Raw genomic sequence first — 21,943 nt, 5'->3', positions numbered from 1 at the left:
AGATAGATATGAGAGAGAGAGAAAGACATAGATAGATATGAGAGAGATAGATAGATAGATATGAGATAGATAGATAGAGATAGATCGATAGATAGATAGATATGAGATAGATAGATAGAGATAGATTGACAGATAGATAGATAGATATGAGATAGATAGATAGAGATAGATTGACAGATAGATAGAGAGAGAGAGAGAGAGAGAGAGAGAGAGAGAGATAGATAAATAGATAGATAGATAGATAGATAGATAGATAGATAGATTCCAAAGCCAACAGCACATCCAAGTCTGGTAAATAATCAGTTTATTTATCCACCCATAGACACAACATGTCAGCACTCACTCGCACTGGGCCATTATTGGTACATATATACGTGGATGCGCCGCGTGGTTTGGGAATATTCGTGGCTGTGATACTGCAACGCCTCTAATTTGGCCCAGCGCTGCTGTTTTTTGGTTCAGATAAATAGATATGAGATAGAAATGTGATAGATATAAAGAAGGGGAATTAATGAAAAAAAAGAAAGAAAATAGATATAAGAATAGCTGTGAAGGAACAAGATAGATGAACAGACATGAGCTGAAGAATGACAATTAGATAGACAGATAGATAGAAATGGGTAGAGGAAGAAACATGAATACATATGAGACAGATAGTGTAACTTTTTGTTCTCTTTCGCTGGCTTGTTTTTCTAGATGGAGGATAAAGAAAGAAAATCGCTGAATAGATATATGATGTATGAATAGATATAGGTAAATATTAGGGAGGGAAGGAAGGAACTGGAGTTTCTGTGCATGCATGTAGATAAGTAGTGATCTGTGCAGGTCCCCATGATGCTCCATGTGCTGCATACACCTTACGGGATGTGATTGGGGACCCCGTTCATTCTTCTAAAAATATCTAGCAGATGAGTTGGTGAAAGCTCCTCCATGATCCCGCTCTGCAGTGTATTTAATGATATGATGGGGGTTGGGCTCCTTCCCAATTCCGATGGTTAGTTGGAGTTGTGTGTTCCAGGCCACTGCTCCCGCTATCTAATTTAATGTGAACGATTCATTGCTGTAAATATGCCAATGTAGCAGAGCCGGTTGGGTTGTTTGCATCAGTTGCTGATAAAGGGCCCTGGCTTAGTGACTCGGCTACAATACTCACTTTTGAGCAGTTGAGAATTACAGGACTGTTCTATAAAGGGTATTCTAGAAAGTGTGATAGCTTTTTATATTTGCATCAGCCCCGACGTCCCTGTGATTTATCAGGGTTCACAAAGGGACAAACCCAGTTTTGCTGCATCTGTTATTGGGCATTGGATGTCACAATTAGGTGGGGGGCACTTACTTTTACTATTATAGGGAACATGGCCGGCCTTAGCTACATGCGACCCATACGGTCGTACAAGGCGCCAACCACAGCTTGTAGGGCACCAGGCAGAAGTTGGCTGGAGGCTATCGCTCTTCCATATTAGGTCCATGTAACCAGATGATTCTTTTCGTCCATGTGGCAACATCTTGTGAAGCTACATGAATCCTCCTCCTCCTGACCTCCTCCCCGCTGTCAGCCCATTGGCGCCTTTTCAAAACTCTTAATCCTGCTACTCTATTTATGTACTGATCTGGGGTCTGTTGCTGTGTTAATGTTATGAGCTTCATTATGGTGCTGTATTTCTGTTATGAGCTTGGTTCTGGCATTGTACCTATGTACTGAGCTGGGTTCTGTTGCTGTATTTTATGTTATGAGCTGCATTATGGTGCTGTACTTATCTACCGAGTTTGCTTCTGGTATTATATCTATCTACTGAGTTTGGTTCTGGGGCTGTATTTATGTTATGAGCTTGGTTCTGGTACAGTATTTATTCACTGAGCTATTCTGGTGTCAGTATGCTGCCATCTTGCTGCATTCTGTACAAGACTGCCTATCAGTACAGTACATATCTTGCTTTTATGAGGGGGAGGCACAAAACGAAATTCCACACAGGGTGCCATCTAACCTGAGGCCGTCACTGATAGGGGACACTTGCTGTTGCCATTATGGGGAACACTGGCTATCACAAATAAGGAGCTGGCGCATTGTGATGGTCATTGTTAAAGGGGAACACTGTCACTGTCAAGGAAGGGGACATGGGAAGTCACTGATATGGGGTATTGGATGTCACAATTAAGAGAGGTGCAATGGACTGGATTATTATTGTGAACATCTGCTGTCACTATTGTGGTGGAATCTGTGACTGTCGCTATTAAGGATTTGGCGTACTGTGGCCGTCACTCTTATGGGGGGCATAGGCTGTCACTATTAAATATGAGGCATTGATTTTTTCTATTATAGAGAACTTGTAGTTGCTGTTATGGGGACACTTCTGTCACAAATAAGGAGGCGGGGCATGTGGGACATTGGCTGTCACTATTGGAGGGGGCACTATGACTGTCATTGTTATAAGGGACATACAGTAAGATGTCAAAAATAAGTAGGAGGCATTACCTGTTACTATTATAGGGGACATTTACTGCCACTATTATGGGGGACATTGGCTGTCACTATTATGGGGGACATTGGCTGTCACATTTAAGGAGGTTAGGACACTTTGGCTGACAGAATTAAGAAGTAGGGCCACAAGGTTGTCATTGTTAAAAAGGATACAGTGGCCGTCACTGTTAGGGGGTATTGGTTGCCAGATTTAGAGAGTTGGAGCACTATGATTGTCACTGTTAAAGGTCCACTCTGGCAAAAACACATTTTTTCATTGCGGTCCCCTTTACCCGATTGCCTGTTACACTATGGAGGCCTTCTCTGTGTACTGCAGTCACTTCCCTGCAGTGCAGCCCCTGTCTGATGCTCATCAGGCACCATCTTGGGATTTTTCACTTTCAAATCAATTTCATGATGCATCTTTACAGCATTAGTTGAGGCTATAACATTTTTGCTCGATGCGGGAACAGTCTAATTATCATAACCTTCTATCTTCACCTAAATAAGCTATAGACGATGAGAAATATACAGTTAGGAGGAGGAGCTGTGATCTCCTCTATTAAACCTGTGTGACAGGAGCAGTGTGATTATCATCAGTAACTGTGATAGGAGTGTCTGTATCCCCCTCTAGGCAGTTTCTGTGGTAGATTCATGTAACAGCATCACACAAACTGAGAATCTGACTAGACGTGAATCCATAAGTAGATGTGAGCTGGTCAGAATTGAGATCACATGACCATCTGAAGATAATGAGGCCGGGACTTCTAGATAAAAAGGAATAACTAACTAATGTTACGCCAGCCCGCTTATATATACTGAGGGGATAGCTATATAATGAAGGGAAACAAAATCAGCGGAGTGGCCCTTTAAGGAGGGGGCACTGGCTGCCACGTTTAGGAGGACAGTGGCAGACTTCATGACTATCAGTATAATTATCATCACATGTTTTAGCTTGAAAAGGGCCTCTTTTTGGGCCGAAACGTTGCTCTTATGGAATTAATAAACTTTTCAACTTTTGAATCAAGAGACGACCATTTATGCTGCCACTTTCCACAATTTTCTTTGGTGGCACATTTACTTAGACGGCTAGTGGCACATCCCAGCTCCTTACCGCTGCCTATCTGGGTATATGTGCCACGTAGGATGCCAGGGTGTTACCTGTAATGGGCTCAGACTGTCATACAGGTCACTGGGCTGCGTAAATCTGGGTGCAAAAGGCCACGAGACGTCCCTCCCCGTGTAGTTTTCAGGTCGGCAGAGGCGTCTGTGCAGACGCTGCCCCCGGGGAGCGGATGTATACATAATGAATGGCTCCGTTCCTGGTACTCAGGACTGGTACATTATTTATATCCTGGCTGTGGGCTGCTGGAAATCTGCTGAGTTTTATTCCTCCTCCGTTTATGATAAATGAGCACATTATTAAATAGAAGAGCTGCGGACGATTAACACCACAAGTGGTTTCCGAAAATCGATGACCATAGCCAGTGTATGAATATGAAGGGGGATAATCATGTGCGGTGTTAACCCTTACAGTGCCATATAAAGAAGAGAAGGCAACAGAGCAAAAACACAACCCCCTCCCCCACTATACTAATGTACCATAGGTAACACCTGTGTCCCCTCCATCCCTGGTGACCCTTAAAGTGAAGTTTATCCCATGCTGCTGACAAATGGACAACTGCGGATTTAGGGCCTTGCAAAATTCCATAAAGGAAAAACCTATAGAACGGTAGAGTTGGGGTAGGGTTACCTCATCCCACTTATCTATGGGAAATAGGAACGCCATAAGGTGGAGGCTCAACTGAACTATAGAAATAGTTGGAATGGGACTGAGCTGCAAGACCAGGCACAGCCACAACCAAATGTATGGCACTGTTCCTGGTATACAATAAAGGTGGTGTGGCACTCATTGGACTTCTGCAGCCCCTTCATTCATCTGATCTGAGTCATTGATTAGCTATTGATGACTTATCCCAAGGGTAAGCCATCGATATGACAGTCCAAGAGAAAGACGTTGATAGTCTAAAATGCGTTAGCATTTATGTCCATACTTAAGATCTTTTATGTTTCATCTCACATAACCAGGGGCAGTAGGAACACCACATGCAGGAGACCCAACTGGAGAATATACATACTCTGAATGGGACTGAGGCGCCTTACCAGGCCCAGCTACAACCGGATGTATGATGGCCTTCCTGGTGAACAATGAAATGCGGCGCTCGCTAGACTGCTGCAGGCCCTTCATTAATCAGATATTGAAGGCCTACCCGAAGGATAAGCCATCAATAGTACAATCCAGAAAAATCCTCAAAAAGAACTTGCATGGTCAAAAACGCATTAGTATAGTTGTAACTGTGACTTTAAAAGTGTCAGTACTGAAGACCTTTTTCTCGTCTGAGTTACACATGGGCAATGTGATAAAACCGTAGGGCAAAGGCCCAACTGGACTTTATAAATAGGTTGAATGGGATTGGGCTGCAATACCAGGCACAGCCACAATCAAATGTATAGTGCTGTTCCTTCTAAAAGGACTTTTATAGTTTAAATGCGTTAGTTTACTTGTGACTGCGTTTCTAAAGGTGTCAATGCTAAAAACTTTTTTTGGGCAATGGCAACACCATATGAAGGAGGCCCAACTGTACAATATAGTCTGAATAGGACTGAGCTGCAATACCCGGTACAGCCACAACCAAAAGTATGACACTGTTCCTGGTAAACAACTTGCTGAACTGCTGCAGTCCCTTCATTCATCTATGAGATATTGAAAGCCTATCCTAAGGACAGACCATCAATATTATAGTCCCAGAGAAACCCTCTAAAAGGACTCTGATAGTCCAAAATGCGTTAGTAATACTTGTGACTGTATTTAAAAGTGTCAGAACTGAAGACCTTTTATTTCTCATCCCACGGGCAATAGGAACACCCTAGGGTGGAGGTCCAACTGGACTATATAAATAGGTTGAATGGGACTGAGGTGCAATACCAGGCACAGCCACAACTGAATGTATGGTGCTGTTCCTGGTAAACAATGAAACACGGCGCTCGCTAGACTGCTGCAGCCCCTTCACTCATTGATCAGATATTGAAGGTCTATTCTAAGTATAAGCCATTAATATTATAGTCCCAGAGATATCCTCAAAGCTGTAATAATTCAGAATGCATTGGTTTTGACTGCCTTTGCATTTATACTGAAGACATTTTAGAGATTGAAGGACCAGTCTCTTGGTATACTGGGTTCATCTGCCTACGAGTCATGGAGAAGGGGTGACGCAAACAAGCCCTGGTGGCCCTACTGTCCAATGTTGTGGGGTAGACCAGTACCAGTGGGTGTCCCTTATTGCTCTCCGTGACCCCCCCCCCCCCCCCCCCATTATACTAACCTTATGCTTCCTCTCTTCTCACATATAGAGGAGATGGCCCAGTCACCAGCGTTGCGGACGGAGTATCTGGTAACAGGGATGCGGACTCCACCTGCCAGGAGGAACAGTAAGCTGGCCACACTGGGGAGGATCTTCAAACCTTGGAAGTGGAGGAAAAAGAAAAGTGAAAAGCTGAAGCAGTCCTCTGCAGGTGAGAGTCATGCCGGAAGTGACAGAAGATACTTCAAGGGCAAAAGCAAGGTCAAGTAATAATTCTATCTATTCCCAGGAATTGTCTCCACCCCCAAGAAGATCACCAACCGGCAGAGCCGCGATGACATCATCAAGAAGGGAATTCTGGAGATTATGGAAAAAGGTAAATTATAATCCAGGTGGCGCTGTAATATGTAATTACACTGTATAACCCGGAAGAGTGTTAGAATGGAAATGATGGGGGCGGCCAAGGGACCCCCATCTTCTCCAATGATAAGTGCCAACATAGTGGGTGTAGACCCATTGCATCACTGACTGATTTAGGCTACTCCTGAGGGCTACACTAAAGAGTTCCCTGGTTTTCACCCTTGAACCCTTTTTGAGAGATCTGGTCTTCGCTGCAGGAAACCTCTGGGTCTTTTCTCCAAGAGTAGTCTTAGTACAGTGACAGCTATCCAGGCACCAGAGGGTAGTACCAAAGGAACGGGCAGGGACGTAGTCAAAATATGAGGCTGAGATCAGAGCAGGCGGAGTTTAATCAACACAGTAAACAGGCAGAAGTTCAGGCAGGCGAGGATCAGGCAACATAAGTGGCCAAGATCTCGACAGGCCGAATTCGGAAAGCTGGGTAGTCAGGTAGAGGGTCAAAGTCGATAGTCAAACAGGATACAGATACACGTTCACAGAACCACTAGGAAATTTCCACCAGAGGAAGAACCCTTAAATAACCTGGAAAGAGCCGGGTTAGGGATGGGAAAGCTGGGTGTGTGTGGCCCTTTAACTCTTTCCAATCCACTCTCTGACGTCTTCCTACATTCTGATTGAAGCTTGTACAGCTCCAATGTCAGAAGATGTCCGACAGGGTATTTTTACCTACTCCCAGCCACTCTGTTGTCGGAGCCTCTCTGGCGTCGGAGCTTCTCTGGCGCACACACAGTGGCTTTAGCCAGCAGATGGCACTGTTGTATAACAGCAAAAAGAGAAAGCCTTTTAGGAAACCTTGAATCCAAAATTGGATTGGAAAGGGTTAAAAGAATGTCTGAGTAATTGTGCATACTACAGACAGAGGAAGCAGCTGGGGGGGTTATTGGGGCGTCTGCTGCACAAGAGACCTGGAGAATGCCAGCAACCACAGTCAGGGAAGGTGTGAGGAGGTGCTGCCAGATGTAGCGGACAGGCATAACACAAGTCACAGTGGGACAGACTAAACTCTGCTAGAATCCCTTGTGCTTTATCATTACATATCGTAAGACTCGTTTCAGACTGTTTGCAACATTCAAGATCTGAACTGATTCTACATGTGGACCCTGTAGTGAAATAGGTTCAGTAGACAAGCGGGGGTGGGGAAGAAGGGTGGACCGTACGGCTGTAACATAGAAATTACGCTGTGGCCATGGAAAGTCCATCGACTCGTCACTTCAAGGGTTGCAGTAAGCAAGTGGGGGGACAAGGATCTCCTGTTCTCAGGATCTGTGGGGGTCTCAGCTGTGAGAGCCGCACCGATGACACCTTTATCACCAGTCCTCTGTGTAGTCGCTCAGTTTGCACAACCCCATTAAACATAAAGACCCCAACAATCACTGCGCTTTCTTTAATGCGAATGCCAATGGGACTTTCTAATGTTAAAAACTAGAGATGAGCGAGCACGGGGGGACGGAGGGGGATAGCGGGGGAGAGAGTGAGAGAGATCTCTCTCTCCCCCCCGAGCCTGCTCGGACAAGAATGCAGTTACTTGAGAAGAGCGAGGCTCGCTCGAGTAACTGGCTTATCCGAGCGTGCTCGCTGATCTCTATTAAAAATGCATCCCATGTTTGTGCTTTGCGATTTTTGTGTGATGCGTTTTCAACATTAGAAAGTCCCAATGACATTTGCGTTAAAAAAGCACAAGTGTGTGGGAGCCCTTAACCCTTTCCAATCCATTTATTTTTTCTCATCCATTCTCCCCAGCTCCAAATAGATTGGAGCTGGGGAGAATGGATGAGAAAAAATACATTTTCCCGTCACCCTCCTGAACTGACTGAGTTCAGGAGGGTGCAGGTGCTCACTGCACCGTGGGGGGAATGCATTAGTTCTGCATTCTCCCTTCTGCCTCCCGGCTCGGCGATCATGTGACGGCTGGGGTCAGGTGGCACCCAGCGGTCACATGATTGCCGGGCAGAATGCAGAAGTAATACTTCCGGATTCTCCCTTCGGCCTCCCGACTCGGCGTTCAAGTGACCGCTGGGGGTCAGGTAACACCGGCGGTCACATGATTGCCGGCCGGAATCTTCATGCATTACATAACGCTAATTGAGCGCTATGTAATGTGTAAAGGAGAAGGCAGAAAGGGTTAAAAACCCTTTCTGCCTTCTCCTTGGGGGTCCTCGATGAGGATCAGTGCAGAAGTGCATCTGCACCCCATGTGTCTGAAGATCGGGTGCAGATGCACTCCTGCACTGCAGTGTCAGGCCTGTCCCGACATCAGAGCTGTGGAGGGAAATAATGATGTCGGGGCAGGCCCGGCATTGGATTGGAAAGGGTTAGGAGGTAATAACTTTGGAATACTTTTACTTTTACATCGTACTTTATGCTAGAGGTCAATTTTGGTCAAATTTTACAGAAAATCTGGAAAAATTTTCAAGTTTTGAATTTTTCTGCTTGTAAATGCTTATTCACACGAGCGTATATCGGCCGGCGTTTTCACGGCCGGCCAATATACGCTACCATCTGATGCACGGGCTTGGCGTATATGCCGTCGGGCAGGAGGAGGCAGCTTAACTCCACTAAGATGTCTCCCCATTCCCTCCCCCTTGCCGACTCTCTGCAAGGGGGAAAGGCGGGACAGGGCGGGAGCTAGTGTGTTTAGCTCCCACCCCCTCTCCGCCCCTTGCCACTGTTTGCAATGGGAGGGGGTGGGACGGGGCAGAGAGGAGAAGAGCTGCTAAACTCCCTCCCACCTCCCCTCTCTGGCTGCTGTCATTGGCTCCCATAGGAGTCTATGGCAGCGGCCGTAGTCCATCCGGTAAATATAGTTCCAGGACTATCTTTCCTGCTGGGCACTTTTACGCCGCGGAAATGCGCCAGTGTGATTTGATACATTGGAATCCAATACATCAAATGGTAGCATATATCGGCTGGCCGTGAAAACGGCGGCCGACATACGCTCATGTGGATAAGCCCTAAGACAGATAATCATACCACACCAAACATTAACCCCATGTGCGCTGAATGTTGGTGCCATTTTTAAAGTGTCCTTTAATTTATTTTGGACGTCAAAAAGCGTGAATTCTAGCGGCAGGTTGTCTGGTTTTGATGAAGTTACTAACATCTATTTTTTAAAGGGCCAATTTCTATATATTAAAACCCCCATAAATGACCCCATTTTAAAAAGTGCAGCCCTCAAAGTTTACAAAATGGCATGTACAAGTTCTGTTAACCCTTTCAGTGTTTCACAGGAACTGAAGCAAAGTGGAGGATAAATCTGAAAATGTCATTTTTCTTGCTGATTTTCAATTTAGCAGATAAACAAAACTCAGTCTATATTATCCTGAATGTGCGCATTTTATCATCTCCCCCGTGGCCCCAGCGTGCGCCATGACTCAAACACCGGCCTCACAAATGAAGGGGCCCCTTGGGGATTCTTGGGGCTCCATTTTATTGGGACAATCCTTATTTTCGTATTCAGGGAACCATCATTTTTATTGTTCCGCCTGCGACGCCGTGTGCGGCCTTGTTATTTGCGGGACACGCTGACGTTTTCATTGGTACCAATTTTGCGTGCAGACAGAATTTTTGATCACTGTTTATGGTGTTTTAAGGATCTGAGCTGTTCAAAAAAACGTAATTCTGTTTTTATTTTATTTTTTTAAATCTGCTCACCGTGCGGTATAAACGTCAGCCTTTTAACAATAACAATGCTGGCATTGTTCAGTGTATGAGATAAATAATTTTATAGCGCCATTCGTTACGAACGTGTCAATACCAAATTTATTTTTAATTTCCTTTTTTTTCAATAATAAAGAGTTTTGTCAAAAAAATGGCACTTTTTGGCTTTATTTTATTTTTTTTATAGCGGGGGGGGGGGGGGGTTCTGACATGAAAACATTTTTTTTTTTTTGCCGCACTTGTTTGTCCTACGAGGGTACCGGAAGATGCGACTGTTTTAATACTTAGATAATACACTGCAATGCTTATGTAGTACAGTGTATTATTGCTAACTGTCATGTTCCTCACCAACAGTACAGCCTATTGTTACAGTCAGTGATCAACACTGAACCTCACAAGCAACCATGGATGGCAGAACTGGAGGCCATAATTTGACCCTCGGTTGCTATGGTAACCATTGGCACCCCATGATCAGATCGCATAAATCCTGACAGGGTGAAGAAGGGAGCCCCCTTCCTCTCCAATCCCTCTAGATGCCGGCATCTAAATGGTTAAATTACTGTGCTCAGAGCTAAGCTCCATCCTGGTGCGATCATGGCGGTAAGTTAGAGCCACAACCCCGCTCGGATTACTGAGGACTCTGCTTCTGAGCCCCCTAATAATCAGTGCCGTACATGTGTAAGGGGGTAGACCCAGGGATGACATTCGGGCTCCCCTCCAGTTCTTTCAATAGGGGTCTTACCTTGGGTGATCTTTTTGTCCATCCTTGATCCGAAGTAAATAGGGAACACAGTTCTGCGCCTACACAGGTGGTCGCTGAAACATAGTCAAGAGGGGGCGCTATCGTTGCTTAATGACTCTTTATTAAACAATAAGGCTTCAATCAATTCTTCTGACAAGTCGGAGGCACTAAATACGAAAAATGTTGCTGAACTCATGTTTACCAAGTCTCTGTATCCAAGTTCTCAGGTTGTAATGGCCGTAAGTCACTCTTTACCGGTCAGAGACCTTGCAATAACACAGAGTAGCCCGATACGAGGCGACCTCAACCGCATCAACACTCACTTCATCTTGAACTCCTGCGCTCCAGAAACAGAGTGATGCAGTATCACCACTAGCCTCCAGATGGCACCATAATATTGTCATACATATATGAACATAACTTACCAAATGTGCACATGCGCTCCACTTCACATGTACAGCGCATGTTGTGAAAGGGTCAAGTGTTCCATTTCTCTACAGCTCCCCCACAGGGGAAATGAAGTATTACACCGTGCCCATTTTAATCAATAGGCTGTATGTGTAATGCATGGATATGCAGGGACCTCCACAGTGTAAAAGCTCTTTGTAGCTGCTCTGACTAATAGAGGGGCATCCTGTACAGGCGGCCCCACTCCCCTTATTACCCCAGAATCCTCTAACACTGTACGTGAAATGGATTTTTTAACTAGACAACCCCTTAATGCCAAAGTAACCCGTCCTTGTCGGGTTTCTTCCTTCTGCATGGCCCATCGCCCCGATATTACAAACAATTGCCAACCTGCAGACAAGGATTTTTTTTTAGGTGTGGAGGGGGGGGGGGGGGGGTGTTATTGGGAAATCCTGATGTCATTTGCGCAGTGTAAAATTGTCATAACACGCTCCATTAATAAATAATAGGCATAAAGCATCCGCCATTAGAGTCGGCACTGTAGTGGCTGCAGGTCCCGCTCAATAACCCTGTATTCACAGCCATCACAATGCCAGCGCTTGATTGAATAGAAAGCCGCAGGTCCCCGCTGGGTTTTTCAGTCACGCCGCTCCAATTATGCACTGCTGTTCTGTTACTGAACACATGGGTTGTACGTGGGAGCCTTCAGAATCCGATTTTGTATCAGTCGCCCACATCTCGCTGATTCTGTAGTTTACAATATCAGTTTTTGGCCGATGCATTCTTATAGGCAGGTACTGCCCCCTAGTGGTGGAATGTGGCATGTACCATTCTATTTATGGTAGAATTTAATTCTTAAAGGGTTCCTATACTTTTTACTTATTTTCGCTGATGCTACAGCATTAACATTTGGTTTCTGAGCATTGATCTTGGGTTTTCTTGTATGCAGTGAGGGTGATTACCTGTAAACACATCCTCCCAGCATGCATCATTCCCAGAACTCAGGGATCAAGGTAGGGTTTTAGATGGATGCCATAAATTTGCCGCTGCTCTGTACTTTTTTTAACAATGTGCATGTGCCCTAAGATTGGACAATGAGAGCACCACCTACTATATCTGGGTGCTGTAGAGGACCCCTACAAAATCCTCACACCCCATCTACATACAACAGGGTTCTGTACATGAACACCAACCAGAGCAGCTACAAAGAACGACTCCTAATCTGGAAGATGCTGAGATGAGAATACCTGCTAGATGCGATGCAGTAAATATTTTACCAGCAAGCCTGGCCTCTAACTACACCCAATCCTGCCCAGTCGCCTCCGTGCCCCCACATAGTAACAGTGCCCTTCAGGAGAAGTATGGTGCCAAGTTATAGCCCATTAGTGACACCACACAAAATCTGTGCCCCCAGTAAGTAAGTGCCCTCCTGAAAGGATGTCTCCATAGTGCCTCCCAGGCAAAATGAAACTGCTTTATTGCACTCACTTCACCCTAATGCCCCCTACACAGTAATGATTCCTCCATAGTGTCCCTAATTATGCCCCCGTATAACACCTCTTTAGTGCCCCCTCAAAGTAATGATGCCCCTACATAGTAAAATGCCCCCTTTAGTGTCCCACATAGAAAAAGCACTCCCAGTGATGCCTCTCAAATAGTAAAAAATGCCCTTTTAATTCACTGCGCTGAAGAAGTGGCCCCTGTAATGCCCCCACTCAGTGTGATGTCCCCTTAGTGTCCACACACAGAAAAATGCATATAGTGATGGCCCTAATAGTATGGTGCCCCCATTGATGCCCCGCACACAGTATGGTTCCCCTAATGAGTCCTCTGGTGATGTTCCCCTTAGTGCCTCCAAACAGAAAAGGTGCCCCCAGTGATTCCTAGTTATTGCTCTTATGCAAAAACGTGCCCTCAGTAATGCCCCCTCAGTGCTCCCCCACACACTAGGATGTTTTGAGTTGCTCTTACCGAAAGCCACCTACCTCACTGCCACGGTGGAGATCACTCCTGTGTGCAGCAGGCATGATAATGTCACTCCATGGTGCCTGCCGAGCTGCATAGGTTGACATTGGGACATTCCACATCTCAGGGTGGCAGGACAGACCCCACAATCCAAGGCTTTGGGCCCACATGATCTGGGATGCCCATTTTGTGTCCCATGTAAGAGTATATTCACACAGCAGAAAATTGCTGTAGACTTGATATGAAATCTATGAAGATGCCGTATCAGATCCGTACCAGTGAAGAGTCCGGTCCATTTGAATGGGGATCTGCACTGTAGTCCATATGGCGGGGATCTTTGACATGTCACTTCTTCATGCAGATTCCATGTCAGACCTGCATTAGAAATTCTACACATTGACAGGGGTTAAATAAGGATGCAAATCCAAGACAAATGGAGGAGTAAGCCCGTGGCAGAAATACGCGGCTAGTTGTGGATTTCTGCTGCAGTTCTAGAGGCACAATCCACACCGAAATATTCCACCCTGTGAACATACCTCTAGCATGGACCTAGTTGCATCCCCTTTTCATCACTAGCTAGCCAGTAAGGAATGGGTGAATGACGGGTATGCTGCTCTTTGGGTGACGTACTATAAACTAGATGTCAGGCAGACAGATTTGGATCCCCCTTGCTGCACACCGGTTTGGCTTTGGGCTATCAACGGAGACAGCACCTGGGGTACCCCAGTTTTCACCTTTGACCCCTACCTGCGATACAGTCTTTACCGCAGGGTCCCCAAGTCATTACTTGTCAAGATAGTGCCAGCGGTGTGGCTGCTGACGTTGCACTGGTACCTGATGGTATGGACTCTGACGTAGTTGTCAGATAGGGTATGGCCAGGGCTGGTGGCACAGATGAGGTAACAAAGTCTAGGCAGAGGGTCAGGACAGGCAGCGAGTAATAGCGAAGTCCAATAATCAGAGCCAAGGTCAGGAAGCACAGAGGTCACAGTAGTCGTGGGTCAGGTAGGAGTTAAAACCAGAAAGCAAATGAACAGGGACTTTGTCACAGAAGGCTACAGGAGAGCAAATTCCTTAGGCATCTTCTATGGGAGAGAATGCCTAATATAGGGGCAAGTGGTTAGAGCCTGGTGAAGGGTCTAATGGAGTGTGTGCACTGTCGCTTTAATTGGAGTATTGGGAGTGCATACGCACCCTACAGGAAGCCTGTAAAGGTGATGTAAAGCAGTCGGGAGTGTAGGTGACTGCCCACACCTCCAGTGACAAGTGAGCCCCAGCAGTAGCACATCATGGCACCGGATCCAAAAGGCAGGACCCTTTGTGAGTTCTGCCACACCCCAGTCTAATTAAGAAGTGATTGTGATAAGTGAAATGCAAACAAAAATTAATTTTGAAGTGTTTTGAGAATGCAAAGCTGCACCAAAAACATCTACCAAAAAGCCCCCTGAACTCCGCTGTGAAGGACCATGGACCAGCATACCATGAGATGGAGGTTTGCAGCCATGGCATTATAACTCCAGCCTTCATCCTTTAAGGGCTTCTTACTAGAGGAGACCACTGGAAGAAGAAGAAGGAAGCTCTATCATTTGATGTCATGAGGGCTTAATGTATACATATTTTTTGCATTTTTTTTTTGTCTGTATTTTTTCATTTTGGGGGTGGTATTTTCTATTAATAGTTTTTGGATTTATTATTTTTTATTTTGTGGTTTAGACCTCTTTTGTCCTGACCCGGGTATCTAATACCTTTCCTATTTTTAATTAGGGACAGATAGGGAGAGGCAGTTCAGGTTTCAGTGTGGGGTCGCCCTTTTCATGGCGGTTAGTCCACTTATTCATCTAAATATTATAGTTTGGGACATTATAGGCTGCAATCAGGGTTTTTATATAATTGGATTACTAATAACAGTGAAATTTTAATCAAAGGATGCGGTACACTTTTCTTTGAACTTGTAAATTTTTGGGGGGGCTGTGACTATGTATTTTGGCCTGTGGTGGTGTTTATTCATTATATTCTGTGAGCTTTTTGAGGTGCCCATGTGTGCCATTTATGTAGTGTGACTCCTGAAGCCTAGCCCTACTATGTCTATACTGTTTGTCTAGTAATAATGAACAGCTTTTGATGCCTTTTCACAAATAAACTGATTTTTTTCAGACTTTGATCCTAAAGACAGTCCAGTAGAAGATGCCACAAGCGAGTCCATCGGAGACCTACCATCCCCTCTAAGCCAGTCACCTCCCAGTGAGGGAACACTTCCAGAAACATCTGCAGCAGCCTCAGTGAATGCCAGTTCTCTGGATGACGACCAGCAGACAGACACAGAGGAAGATCAAGAAGGTATCACAGTCCTTCAGATGTCCCCGTCTGCTAATAATTAGCTTTTTTCCTAGAGGACTAGGCGATAACCAATATGGACGCCATTACATCTTCCACCCAGTCACCCAACCTTCTTGGTATCCTGATCGGGTTAACATTCAGGACTCATGGAAGCTGGGTGTTACGTTCATGCAGGGCACAAGTATGGTGCTGTTCACGGACATCACCAACACGTCAGACTAAGGCCTAAATAATGTCCTCAGTGGACCAATTTAGACATATATAATATCACGTGGGGAACACAAACAGGGCAAAAACGGTAACAGAAATATGGGAAAGGGAACGATATACCTAACCAATTTTGGTGCTGTGGACCCTGCCTAAAAACAGGGTGATCGTCCTGATAGGGGTAACCCCATGTCATGAACCTAGATGGCCTTGTCTGTCCCTAGATAGAGGATGCGGAAGATGTTTAATGCAGATGGAAAGAGCAATGTATACAGCACAGTATAAGGTAGAAGTGAATAAGCCCTAACACAGCCCTAATAGCCATAGGTACTTAGCTGACACTGGCTGCTGCCTAACCCAAAAAATTCAGGCAGTATAATAACCAGTGCCCATGTAGAGGCGGGCCTAGAATAAATAACTTCCATTATGGCTGATTGGCTGGCTAGATGAAACACCTCCTTGTCAGCCAATCAGAGTATTCACCACAGGGAATGCTGTAGCAGATTTGTAAAGAAGGGCACATAATACAGTGATCTCACTGAGGGATTTCCAAGAGACGACAGCTCAGGGTCCTCCTGCAGTGACAGGAAGAAGACTCATTGGTCTTCAGCGCTGAATAACAGGGTGCAGGCACTGAAGGCACGGGCAAGTGGGCCAGGGCTGACGTCTGCATGTAAGCTGACTGTGTAAACTTCCTGATTGTGCCTGGCGCACTGCAACACTGGGTATCATTATGGCAGCTATATTGGTTGTCACCAGGATTTCATTAGGATACGTGAATGGCTAACATTTACTGAGGGGGGTTTATTGACTTTTTAAAAGGATTGTCAAGATCTTCTCTATTAGCCAAGGTGGCTACAAAGCCTCTCTCTCACCCTGGAGAGCCCAGCGTGTCCATGCATTAAAGACAATTCATTGATTTTAATGTAATGCTTCACTTCTCCTGCGGGGGTGCTGTAAGAAACTGGAACACTTGTATTTTTTTCCTTGTTTCCTGCAAGATTATAACAAATCACCAGCAGTGGGACAACATGTGATTAGCTTATGCCTAGGGGGACATCCATCACTTACCAGAAATGACATGGAAAGTGAATTAGAACTATGCAGAAGTTATGAAAGTTAGATGTTTGGGGATGCATATTTCCTTCTCATGGTCCTTATATCTTTGTCCTCAGGTTTAGCTCAACTGACCTTGGAAGAAGATCTGAAAGACTCGGTGGAGAAAACTTTACAAGCCTTATTGCTCACTGAATCTCTAGAATCCCCTCCACCGGAGAGAAGTACGACTCTCATCAGCAGTCCTCCACTACTTCCAATGCCACAGCCAAAAGCATCTTCATGGGTGAACCAGTGTTTAACGGGTACGTGTCTAATCCTAAAAAACACCACTGAGCACAAATTCACAGTTAGGTCCCCTAATAAGGTATCTCCTCCTTCAGATAGCAATTTACATATAGAATAACATACATAAAAAGTTGAGTAACATTACATTACTTCTCTACTAATCCTGAGTTACATCCTGTACTATACCCCAGAGCTGCACTCACTATTCTGCTGGTGGAGTCACTGTGTACATACATTACTTATCCTGTACTGATCCTGAGTTACATCCTGTATTATACTCCAGAGCTGCACTCACTATTCTGCTGGTGGAGTCACTGTGTATATACATTACTTATCCAGTACTGATCCTGAGTTACATCCTGTATTATATTCCAGAGCTGCACTCACTATTCTGCTGGTGGAGTCACGGTGTACATACATTACTTATCCTGTACTGATCCTGAGTTACATCCTGTATGGTACTCCAGAGCTGCACTCACTATTCTGCTGGTGGAGTCACTGTGTACATACATTACTTATTCTGTACTGATCCTGAGTTATATCGTGTATTATACTCCAGAGCTGCACTCACTATTCTGCTGGTGGAGTCACTGTGTACATACATTACTTCTCTACTAATCCTGAGTTACATCCTGTATTATACCCCAGAGCTGCACTCACTATTCTGCTGGTGGAGTCACTGTGTACATACATTACTTATCCTGTACTGATCCTGAGTTACATCCTGTATTATACTGCAGAGCTGCACTCACTATTCTGCTGGTGGAGTCACTGTGTACATACATTACTTATCCTGTACTGATCCTGAGTTACATCCTGTATGGTACTCCAGAGCTGCACTCACTATTCTGCTGGTGGAGTCACTGTGTACATACATTACTTATCCTGTACTGATCCTGAGTTACATCCTATATTATCCTTCAGAGCTGCACTCGCTATTCTGCTTAGTGGTGTCACTGTGTACATACAGGGGGTTGACAAAAATATGGAAACACTGTACAAAATGCACAGGATTATAATCCTTAGCACTGAGTTGCCCTTTTGACTGCTGTTTGGCTGAGAGCTTTCATGCCAAATTTGTGTTTTCTTCACCTCTTGCCCTGCTCTGGGTGGTTTTGGGAGCCAGCTGGTAACAGCAGCCGAGTGGCTCAAACCCCCGACCAATGGGATCTTGCTGCTTGGGCAGATGTTCACTTCTGCCTGGCGGCATCTATGTCGTATTACCTCCACTTACAAAACGGTCTCTACGTGTCTTATTAAAATATGATTTATAATCTCATGTAACTAAGGGCTCATGCCCATGGCCATTAGGGGCAGTACAGCACATGACGCGTCAGCAGTGTCATATGACGCGGCCGGCGGGGAAGCGTATTCACCCTATACTTCCACTGTGCTACAGTGGAAGTATAGCGTGACAGCCGGCTTCCATTGACTATAATGGAAGTCTGCCGTGTGTATTCCCGCTGCAAATAGGACATGCTGTGGGGTATTTCACGCAGCGGAATTCTGCAGTGTGAACATTGAGCTATTATGTTCAATAGCTGCGGTGTAACGCCGCGGATTTGGACATTAGCCCTGAAGGCATGCATTTCGTACAGTGTTTCCATATTTTTGTCCACCCCCTGCACATTACTTATGCTGTACTGATCCTGAATTACATCCTGTATTATACTTCAGAGCTGCACTCACCGTTCTGCTGCTGGAAGATGCTTTCACATTTCAGAGCTGCAATCTCTCTGTATCCCCTGCTTGTTCAGAAGCTGCACAGTTTGCGGCAGTGATTTGCATTCTGGGACGTCTTGTCTTTAAGCTTGTTGACGGTTTCCATTGAAAACCAGCAGAATTGTGAAACTATACATTTGTGTTGGGGAGAGCTGGGTGACAATTGACATGAGCACCAGTACAGGAGCCGGGACCCAACTTTCCTAGACTCCTGCATGACAGGACTATGCAGCCATATAGAACCAGTGGGTGTAACACTCAGAGGTTATGGAAGCTGGGATACAGGGAGCTCTACGATGGGGTCACTGTGATACAGGCGCAGCAGGGCCACAACAAACAGCTCCCCATATCTCATCTCCCTGAACAGTCTGCAGTCAGGTAGATGATGTCTCAATATCTAAAACCGCCCCAAATATTCCTTCTGTACAGAATTGGAAGAAATCACTTCCGCACCCTCCAGCATTATGAAGAACTCCGTCCCCGTCGGCTGCTCCCACATCTCAGGACACAGCAATCTCTTCCAGCCATCCAGCCAGAAACCCCCAGAAAGTAGCAGTCTAGCTGTGAAGAACCCCACCCCGACCGGATCTCCTCATCTGCCTGCCATGCATATGCCTTTACCCCCCAGCCGAGTCATTGAGGAGCTCCACCGGGCCCTCGCTACAAAGCATCGCCAAGACAGGTGAGTGCAGCTTGTATTCGCGCATGAATAGAACCCAATGGTCGGTCCACATGCACGTATCTTCCTGTGCATTTCGGTGGTCCAGCCGACCCCCTACACTTGCAGCACGCCCTATTCTGTGCATCTGCACACCAAAAGTCGCCATAGAAGTATAATCGCGGCCGCATAGACAAAACGCAAACATTGACTTCACTGGTTTCGTTTTTACTAGCGGGATTCTCGGACTTTAATTGTACGGGCGAGAAAAGTTACGACTTGCCCCATCTTTCTCACACGTAGTTACTACTACACGCAGGAAAGATCGGGCAGCGGCTATCCGCCTGCGTTCCTTTCAAACTTCTGCGCTACGGCGTGGAGTTTGAAAATCCAGAGAAGGGGGAAAAAAAGCCGTTCATGCGCAGCAACGCTCCGTAGTGGCGACACAGTTGTGCATGCGCTCGTTTGAAAGCGCCCTTACATGCGTGGAAAATGGCTGCAAAGCAGATGGAAATTGCGTGTAAAAATGTGAGCATTTTTTACGGATTGCAATCGCTGATGTGAATCCGGCCTAAGCGTCCGCTCACAGGGTGAGGCTGCCCTCCAGGATTGCAATCCCGCACGATGCATTCACTACAGGGCAGCTCCTATATTTTCTTGGCCGTAGAATTAACGGGTGAGAATACCGCTAGTGAAAACAAGACCGCCAATATCAGTTTTTGCGCTTTTGCGCTTCTATTGTGCGGGTGTCAATGCAGTATAATCCGTTTTTCACGCGCGTCAAAAAAAACCTAAAGGTTGGCCAATTGGTGTAATTTAAACATGCATTGAAGTCAATAGGCATGTGAAAAAAAACAAGTGCACATCCGTGCCGTGCCGTGCGAGCGCATTCCGTTTTTTTCCACATACCCATTGAGAGATTTTGGCTTAATCAGTCCCATAGAAGTGAATGGAGTGACGGCCGATCATGTGCGTCTCCATTCACTTGAGGCACTCAGGTACGTCGGAGGATGGGTCCCTGGTGGAGCCGGCAGTTGGACCCCCAATGATCAGACATTTATTCCCTATCATATGGCTGGGGGATAAATGTCTTTATTGGAACAATCACTTTACGTCCCCCAACAGGGCAGGTTTTCAGGATCTCCTCAGTATTGCACTGGTGATGTCATTATGGTCAGTGCCTCAGGAATAGTCACAGGTGATCTCTCTATAGGATATCCTATAATCATGACTTGTTAGAAGGACCTGAAGACTGGCGCTGAGATACACTGTACATCATAAGAAAAACCCTTACCCCAGTAGCCATCTTAATCTCATTGGGCGTTCCATGTAGATGCCCCTCCCCTATTAGGTGAGCGTTAGTAGGGCATCCATAAATCAGATTCTGGGGTCATTTGCTTCATGTGTTGATTGTAGTTTTTAATCCGTCTGCACTGACTGTAATGGAAATTGTCTTTCCATTCAATTACTTTCTGATCCAAACAAGCAGAGCTGCAGTGCAAAGCATGGAGGAATGACGGAGAAGCAGCTTGAGCCTCTGATGGGACAAGAGGTGGATCTCATTGGTCCCATTAGACAATGCAGACAATCTGGAGTCCTTGATCATAGCTGTGAGTTAAACCGTATGTCAAGCTCCGCCCCCTTAGGTATAACAGTGTATGAGTTTTTTCTGGACTGTTCCTTTAAAGACCCAATCAAGAATCAGATATCAGATTCCAAGGCTGCTGGGTTATTGAGTATGAAATAGCTGAACTTCTCTTCTTACCTTCTTTTCCAGCTTTCGAGAAGTGAAATCTTCTCCGAAGAGGAGGGTAGATTTCCGGACGTCGCGGCCCTCCAGTATGGAGAAAGGCAAGGAAGGGATCAATTATGACGGCGACTCTGAGAATAAATGCGGCTCCGTGAAGGAAGCCGAGGAAAACAAAGAAAACTTGATCAGGGATTCCAGCCATAAAGACGATGTGCTGTTATACGAGGACGAGGACGAACTCAACAACTCAGTTATCTCTGGTGAGACGCCACAGCGGCCTCCTGTCTTATACTCCACTCACATCCAAAGCTGCACCCAAAACGTTTGAAGGGCTTGAGTTCACTCTTAGGCTGCATGATTTACATTTTCCTGTTGCCTTAGGCTGACTTAGGGTACTCTGCTGTAGTGCATTGTGGGAGATGTAGTGTTCACCCCATACAATGTGCACAGTCTTGGTCTTATTTGAATCTGTGACCACAAGAAAAAATGTTGTCATACCTCCCACCTGTTGGCTTTTAATGGGATTGTTCTACCAAACTGTCTGTAAAGTGGGTGGAGCCTGTGTACATTTGCATAAAGAGGGCGTTTCCAGTATGATTCATGGACATTCCTGGGCGGATCAATGTTGGAAGGTTGAATGTTTGACCCCCAACATATGGAGCTTTGTAGTCATACTGTGAGGCCAAACGTGCATTCATTCATCAGACAATTATAGCAATTCCTCTATTTTCAAGATCTCTGCTTGCTGACAGTTGATGAAAATATGCACTTTTCAAACACAGCGGCCGGAATGGAAACGTGCTGCCCGCACCGCTGCAGGGTTACAACAGTTCTGGACAGGGTATAATCCTTCCCGCTGTGTGTTGTACATGTAGGGGATGGCGGGGAGGTCTTTTTCATACTCTGCAGTGAT

The 21,943-nt window shown here is 45.6% G+C and overlaps 1 protein-coding gene across 2 annotated transcripts in view; it reads left to right on the top strand.

Annotated features, from left to right (window-relative positions):
- PHACTR3 (phosphatase and actin regulator 3) overlaps positions 1–21,943 on the top strand; it is a 108,174-nt gene that overhangs the window by 25,214 nt on the left and 61,017 nt on the right. For both annotated transcript variants that reach the window (XM_066588084.1, XM_066588085.1), the window contains exons 2-7: positions 5,870–6,031; positions 6,110–6,196; positions 15,167–15,349; positions 16,732–16,917; positions 19,052–19,304; positions 21,058–21,290. In XM_066588084.1, coding sequence (XP_066444181.1) covers positions 5,870–6,031; positions 6,110–6,196; positions 15,167–15,349; positions 16,732–16,917; positions 19,052–19,304; positions 21,058–21,290 — 1,104 coding nt within the window. The remainder of the gene's footprint in view (positions 1–5,869; positions 6,032–6,109; positions 6,197–15,166; positions 15,350–16,731; positions 16,918–19,051; positions 19,305–21,057; positions 21,291–21,943) is intronic.

This window comes from Eleutherodactylus coqui, chromosome 13 (assembly GCF_035609145.1).
Source record: "Eleutherodactylus coqui strain aEleCoq1 chromosome 13, aEleCoq1.hap1, whole genome shotgun sequence".
Lineage (NCBI taxonomy): Eukaryota > Metazoa > Chordata > Amphibia > Anura > Eleutherodactylidae > Eleutherodactylus > Eleutherodactylus coqui.
The sequence above is the reverse complement of the archived record's forward strand: the minus strand, read 5'-3'. Positions and strand labels throughout refer to the sequence as shown.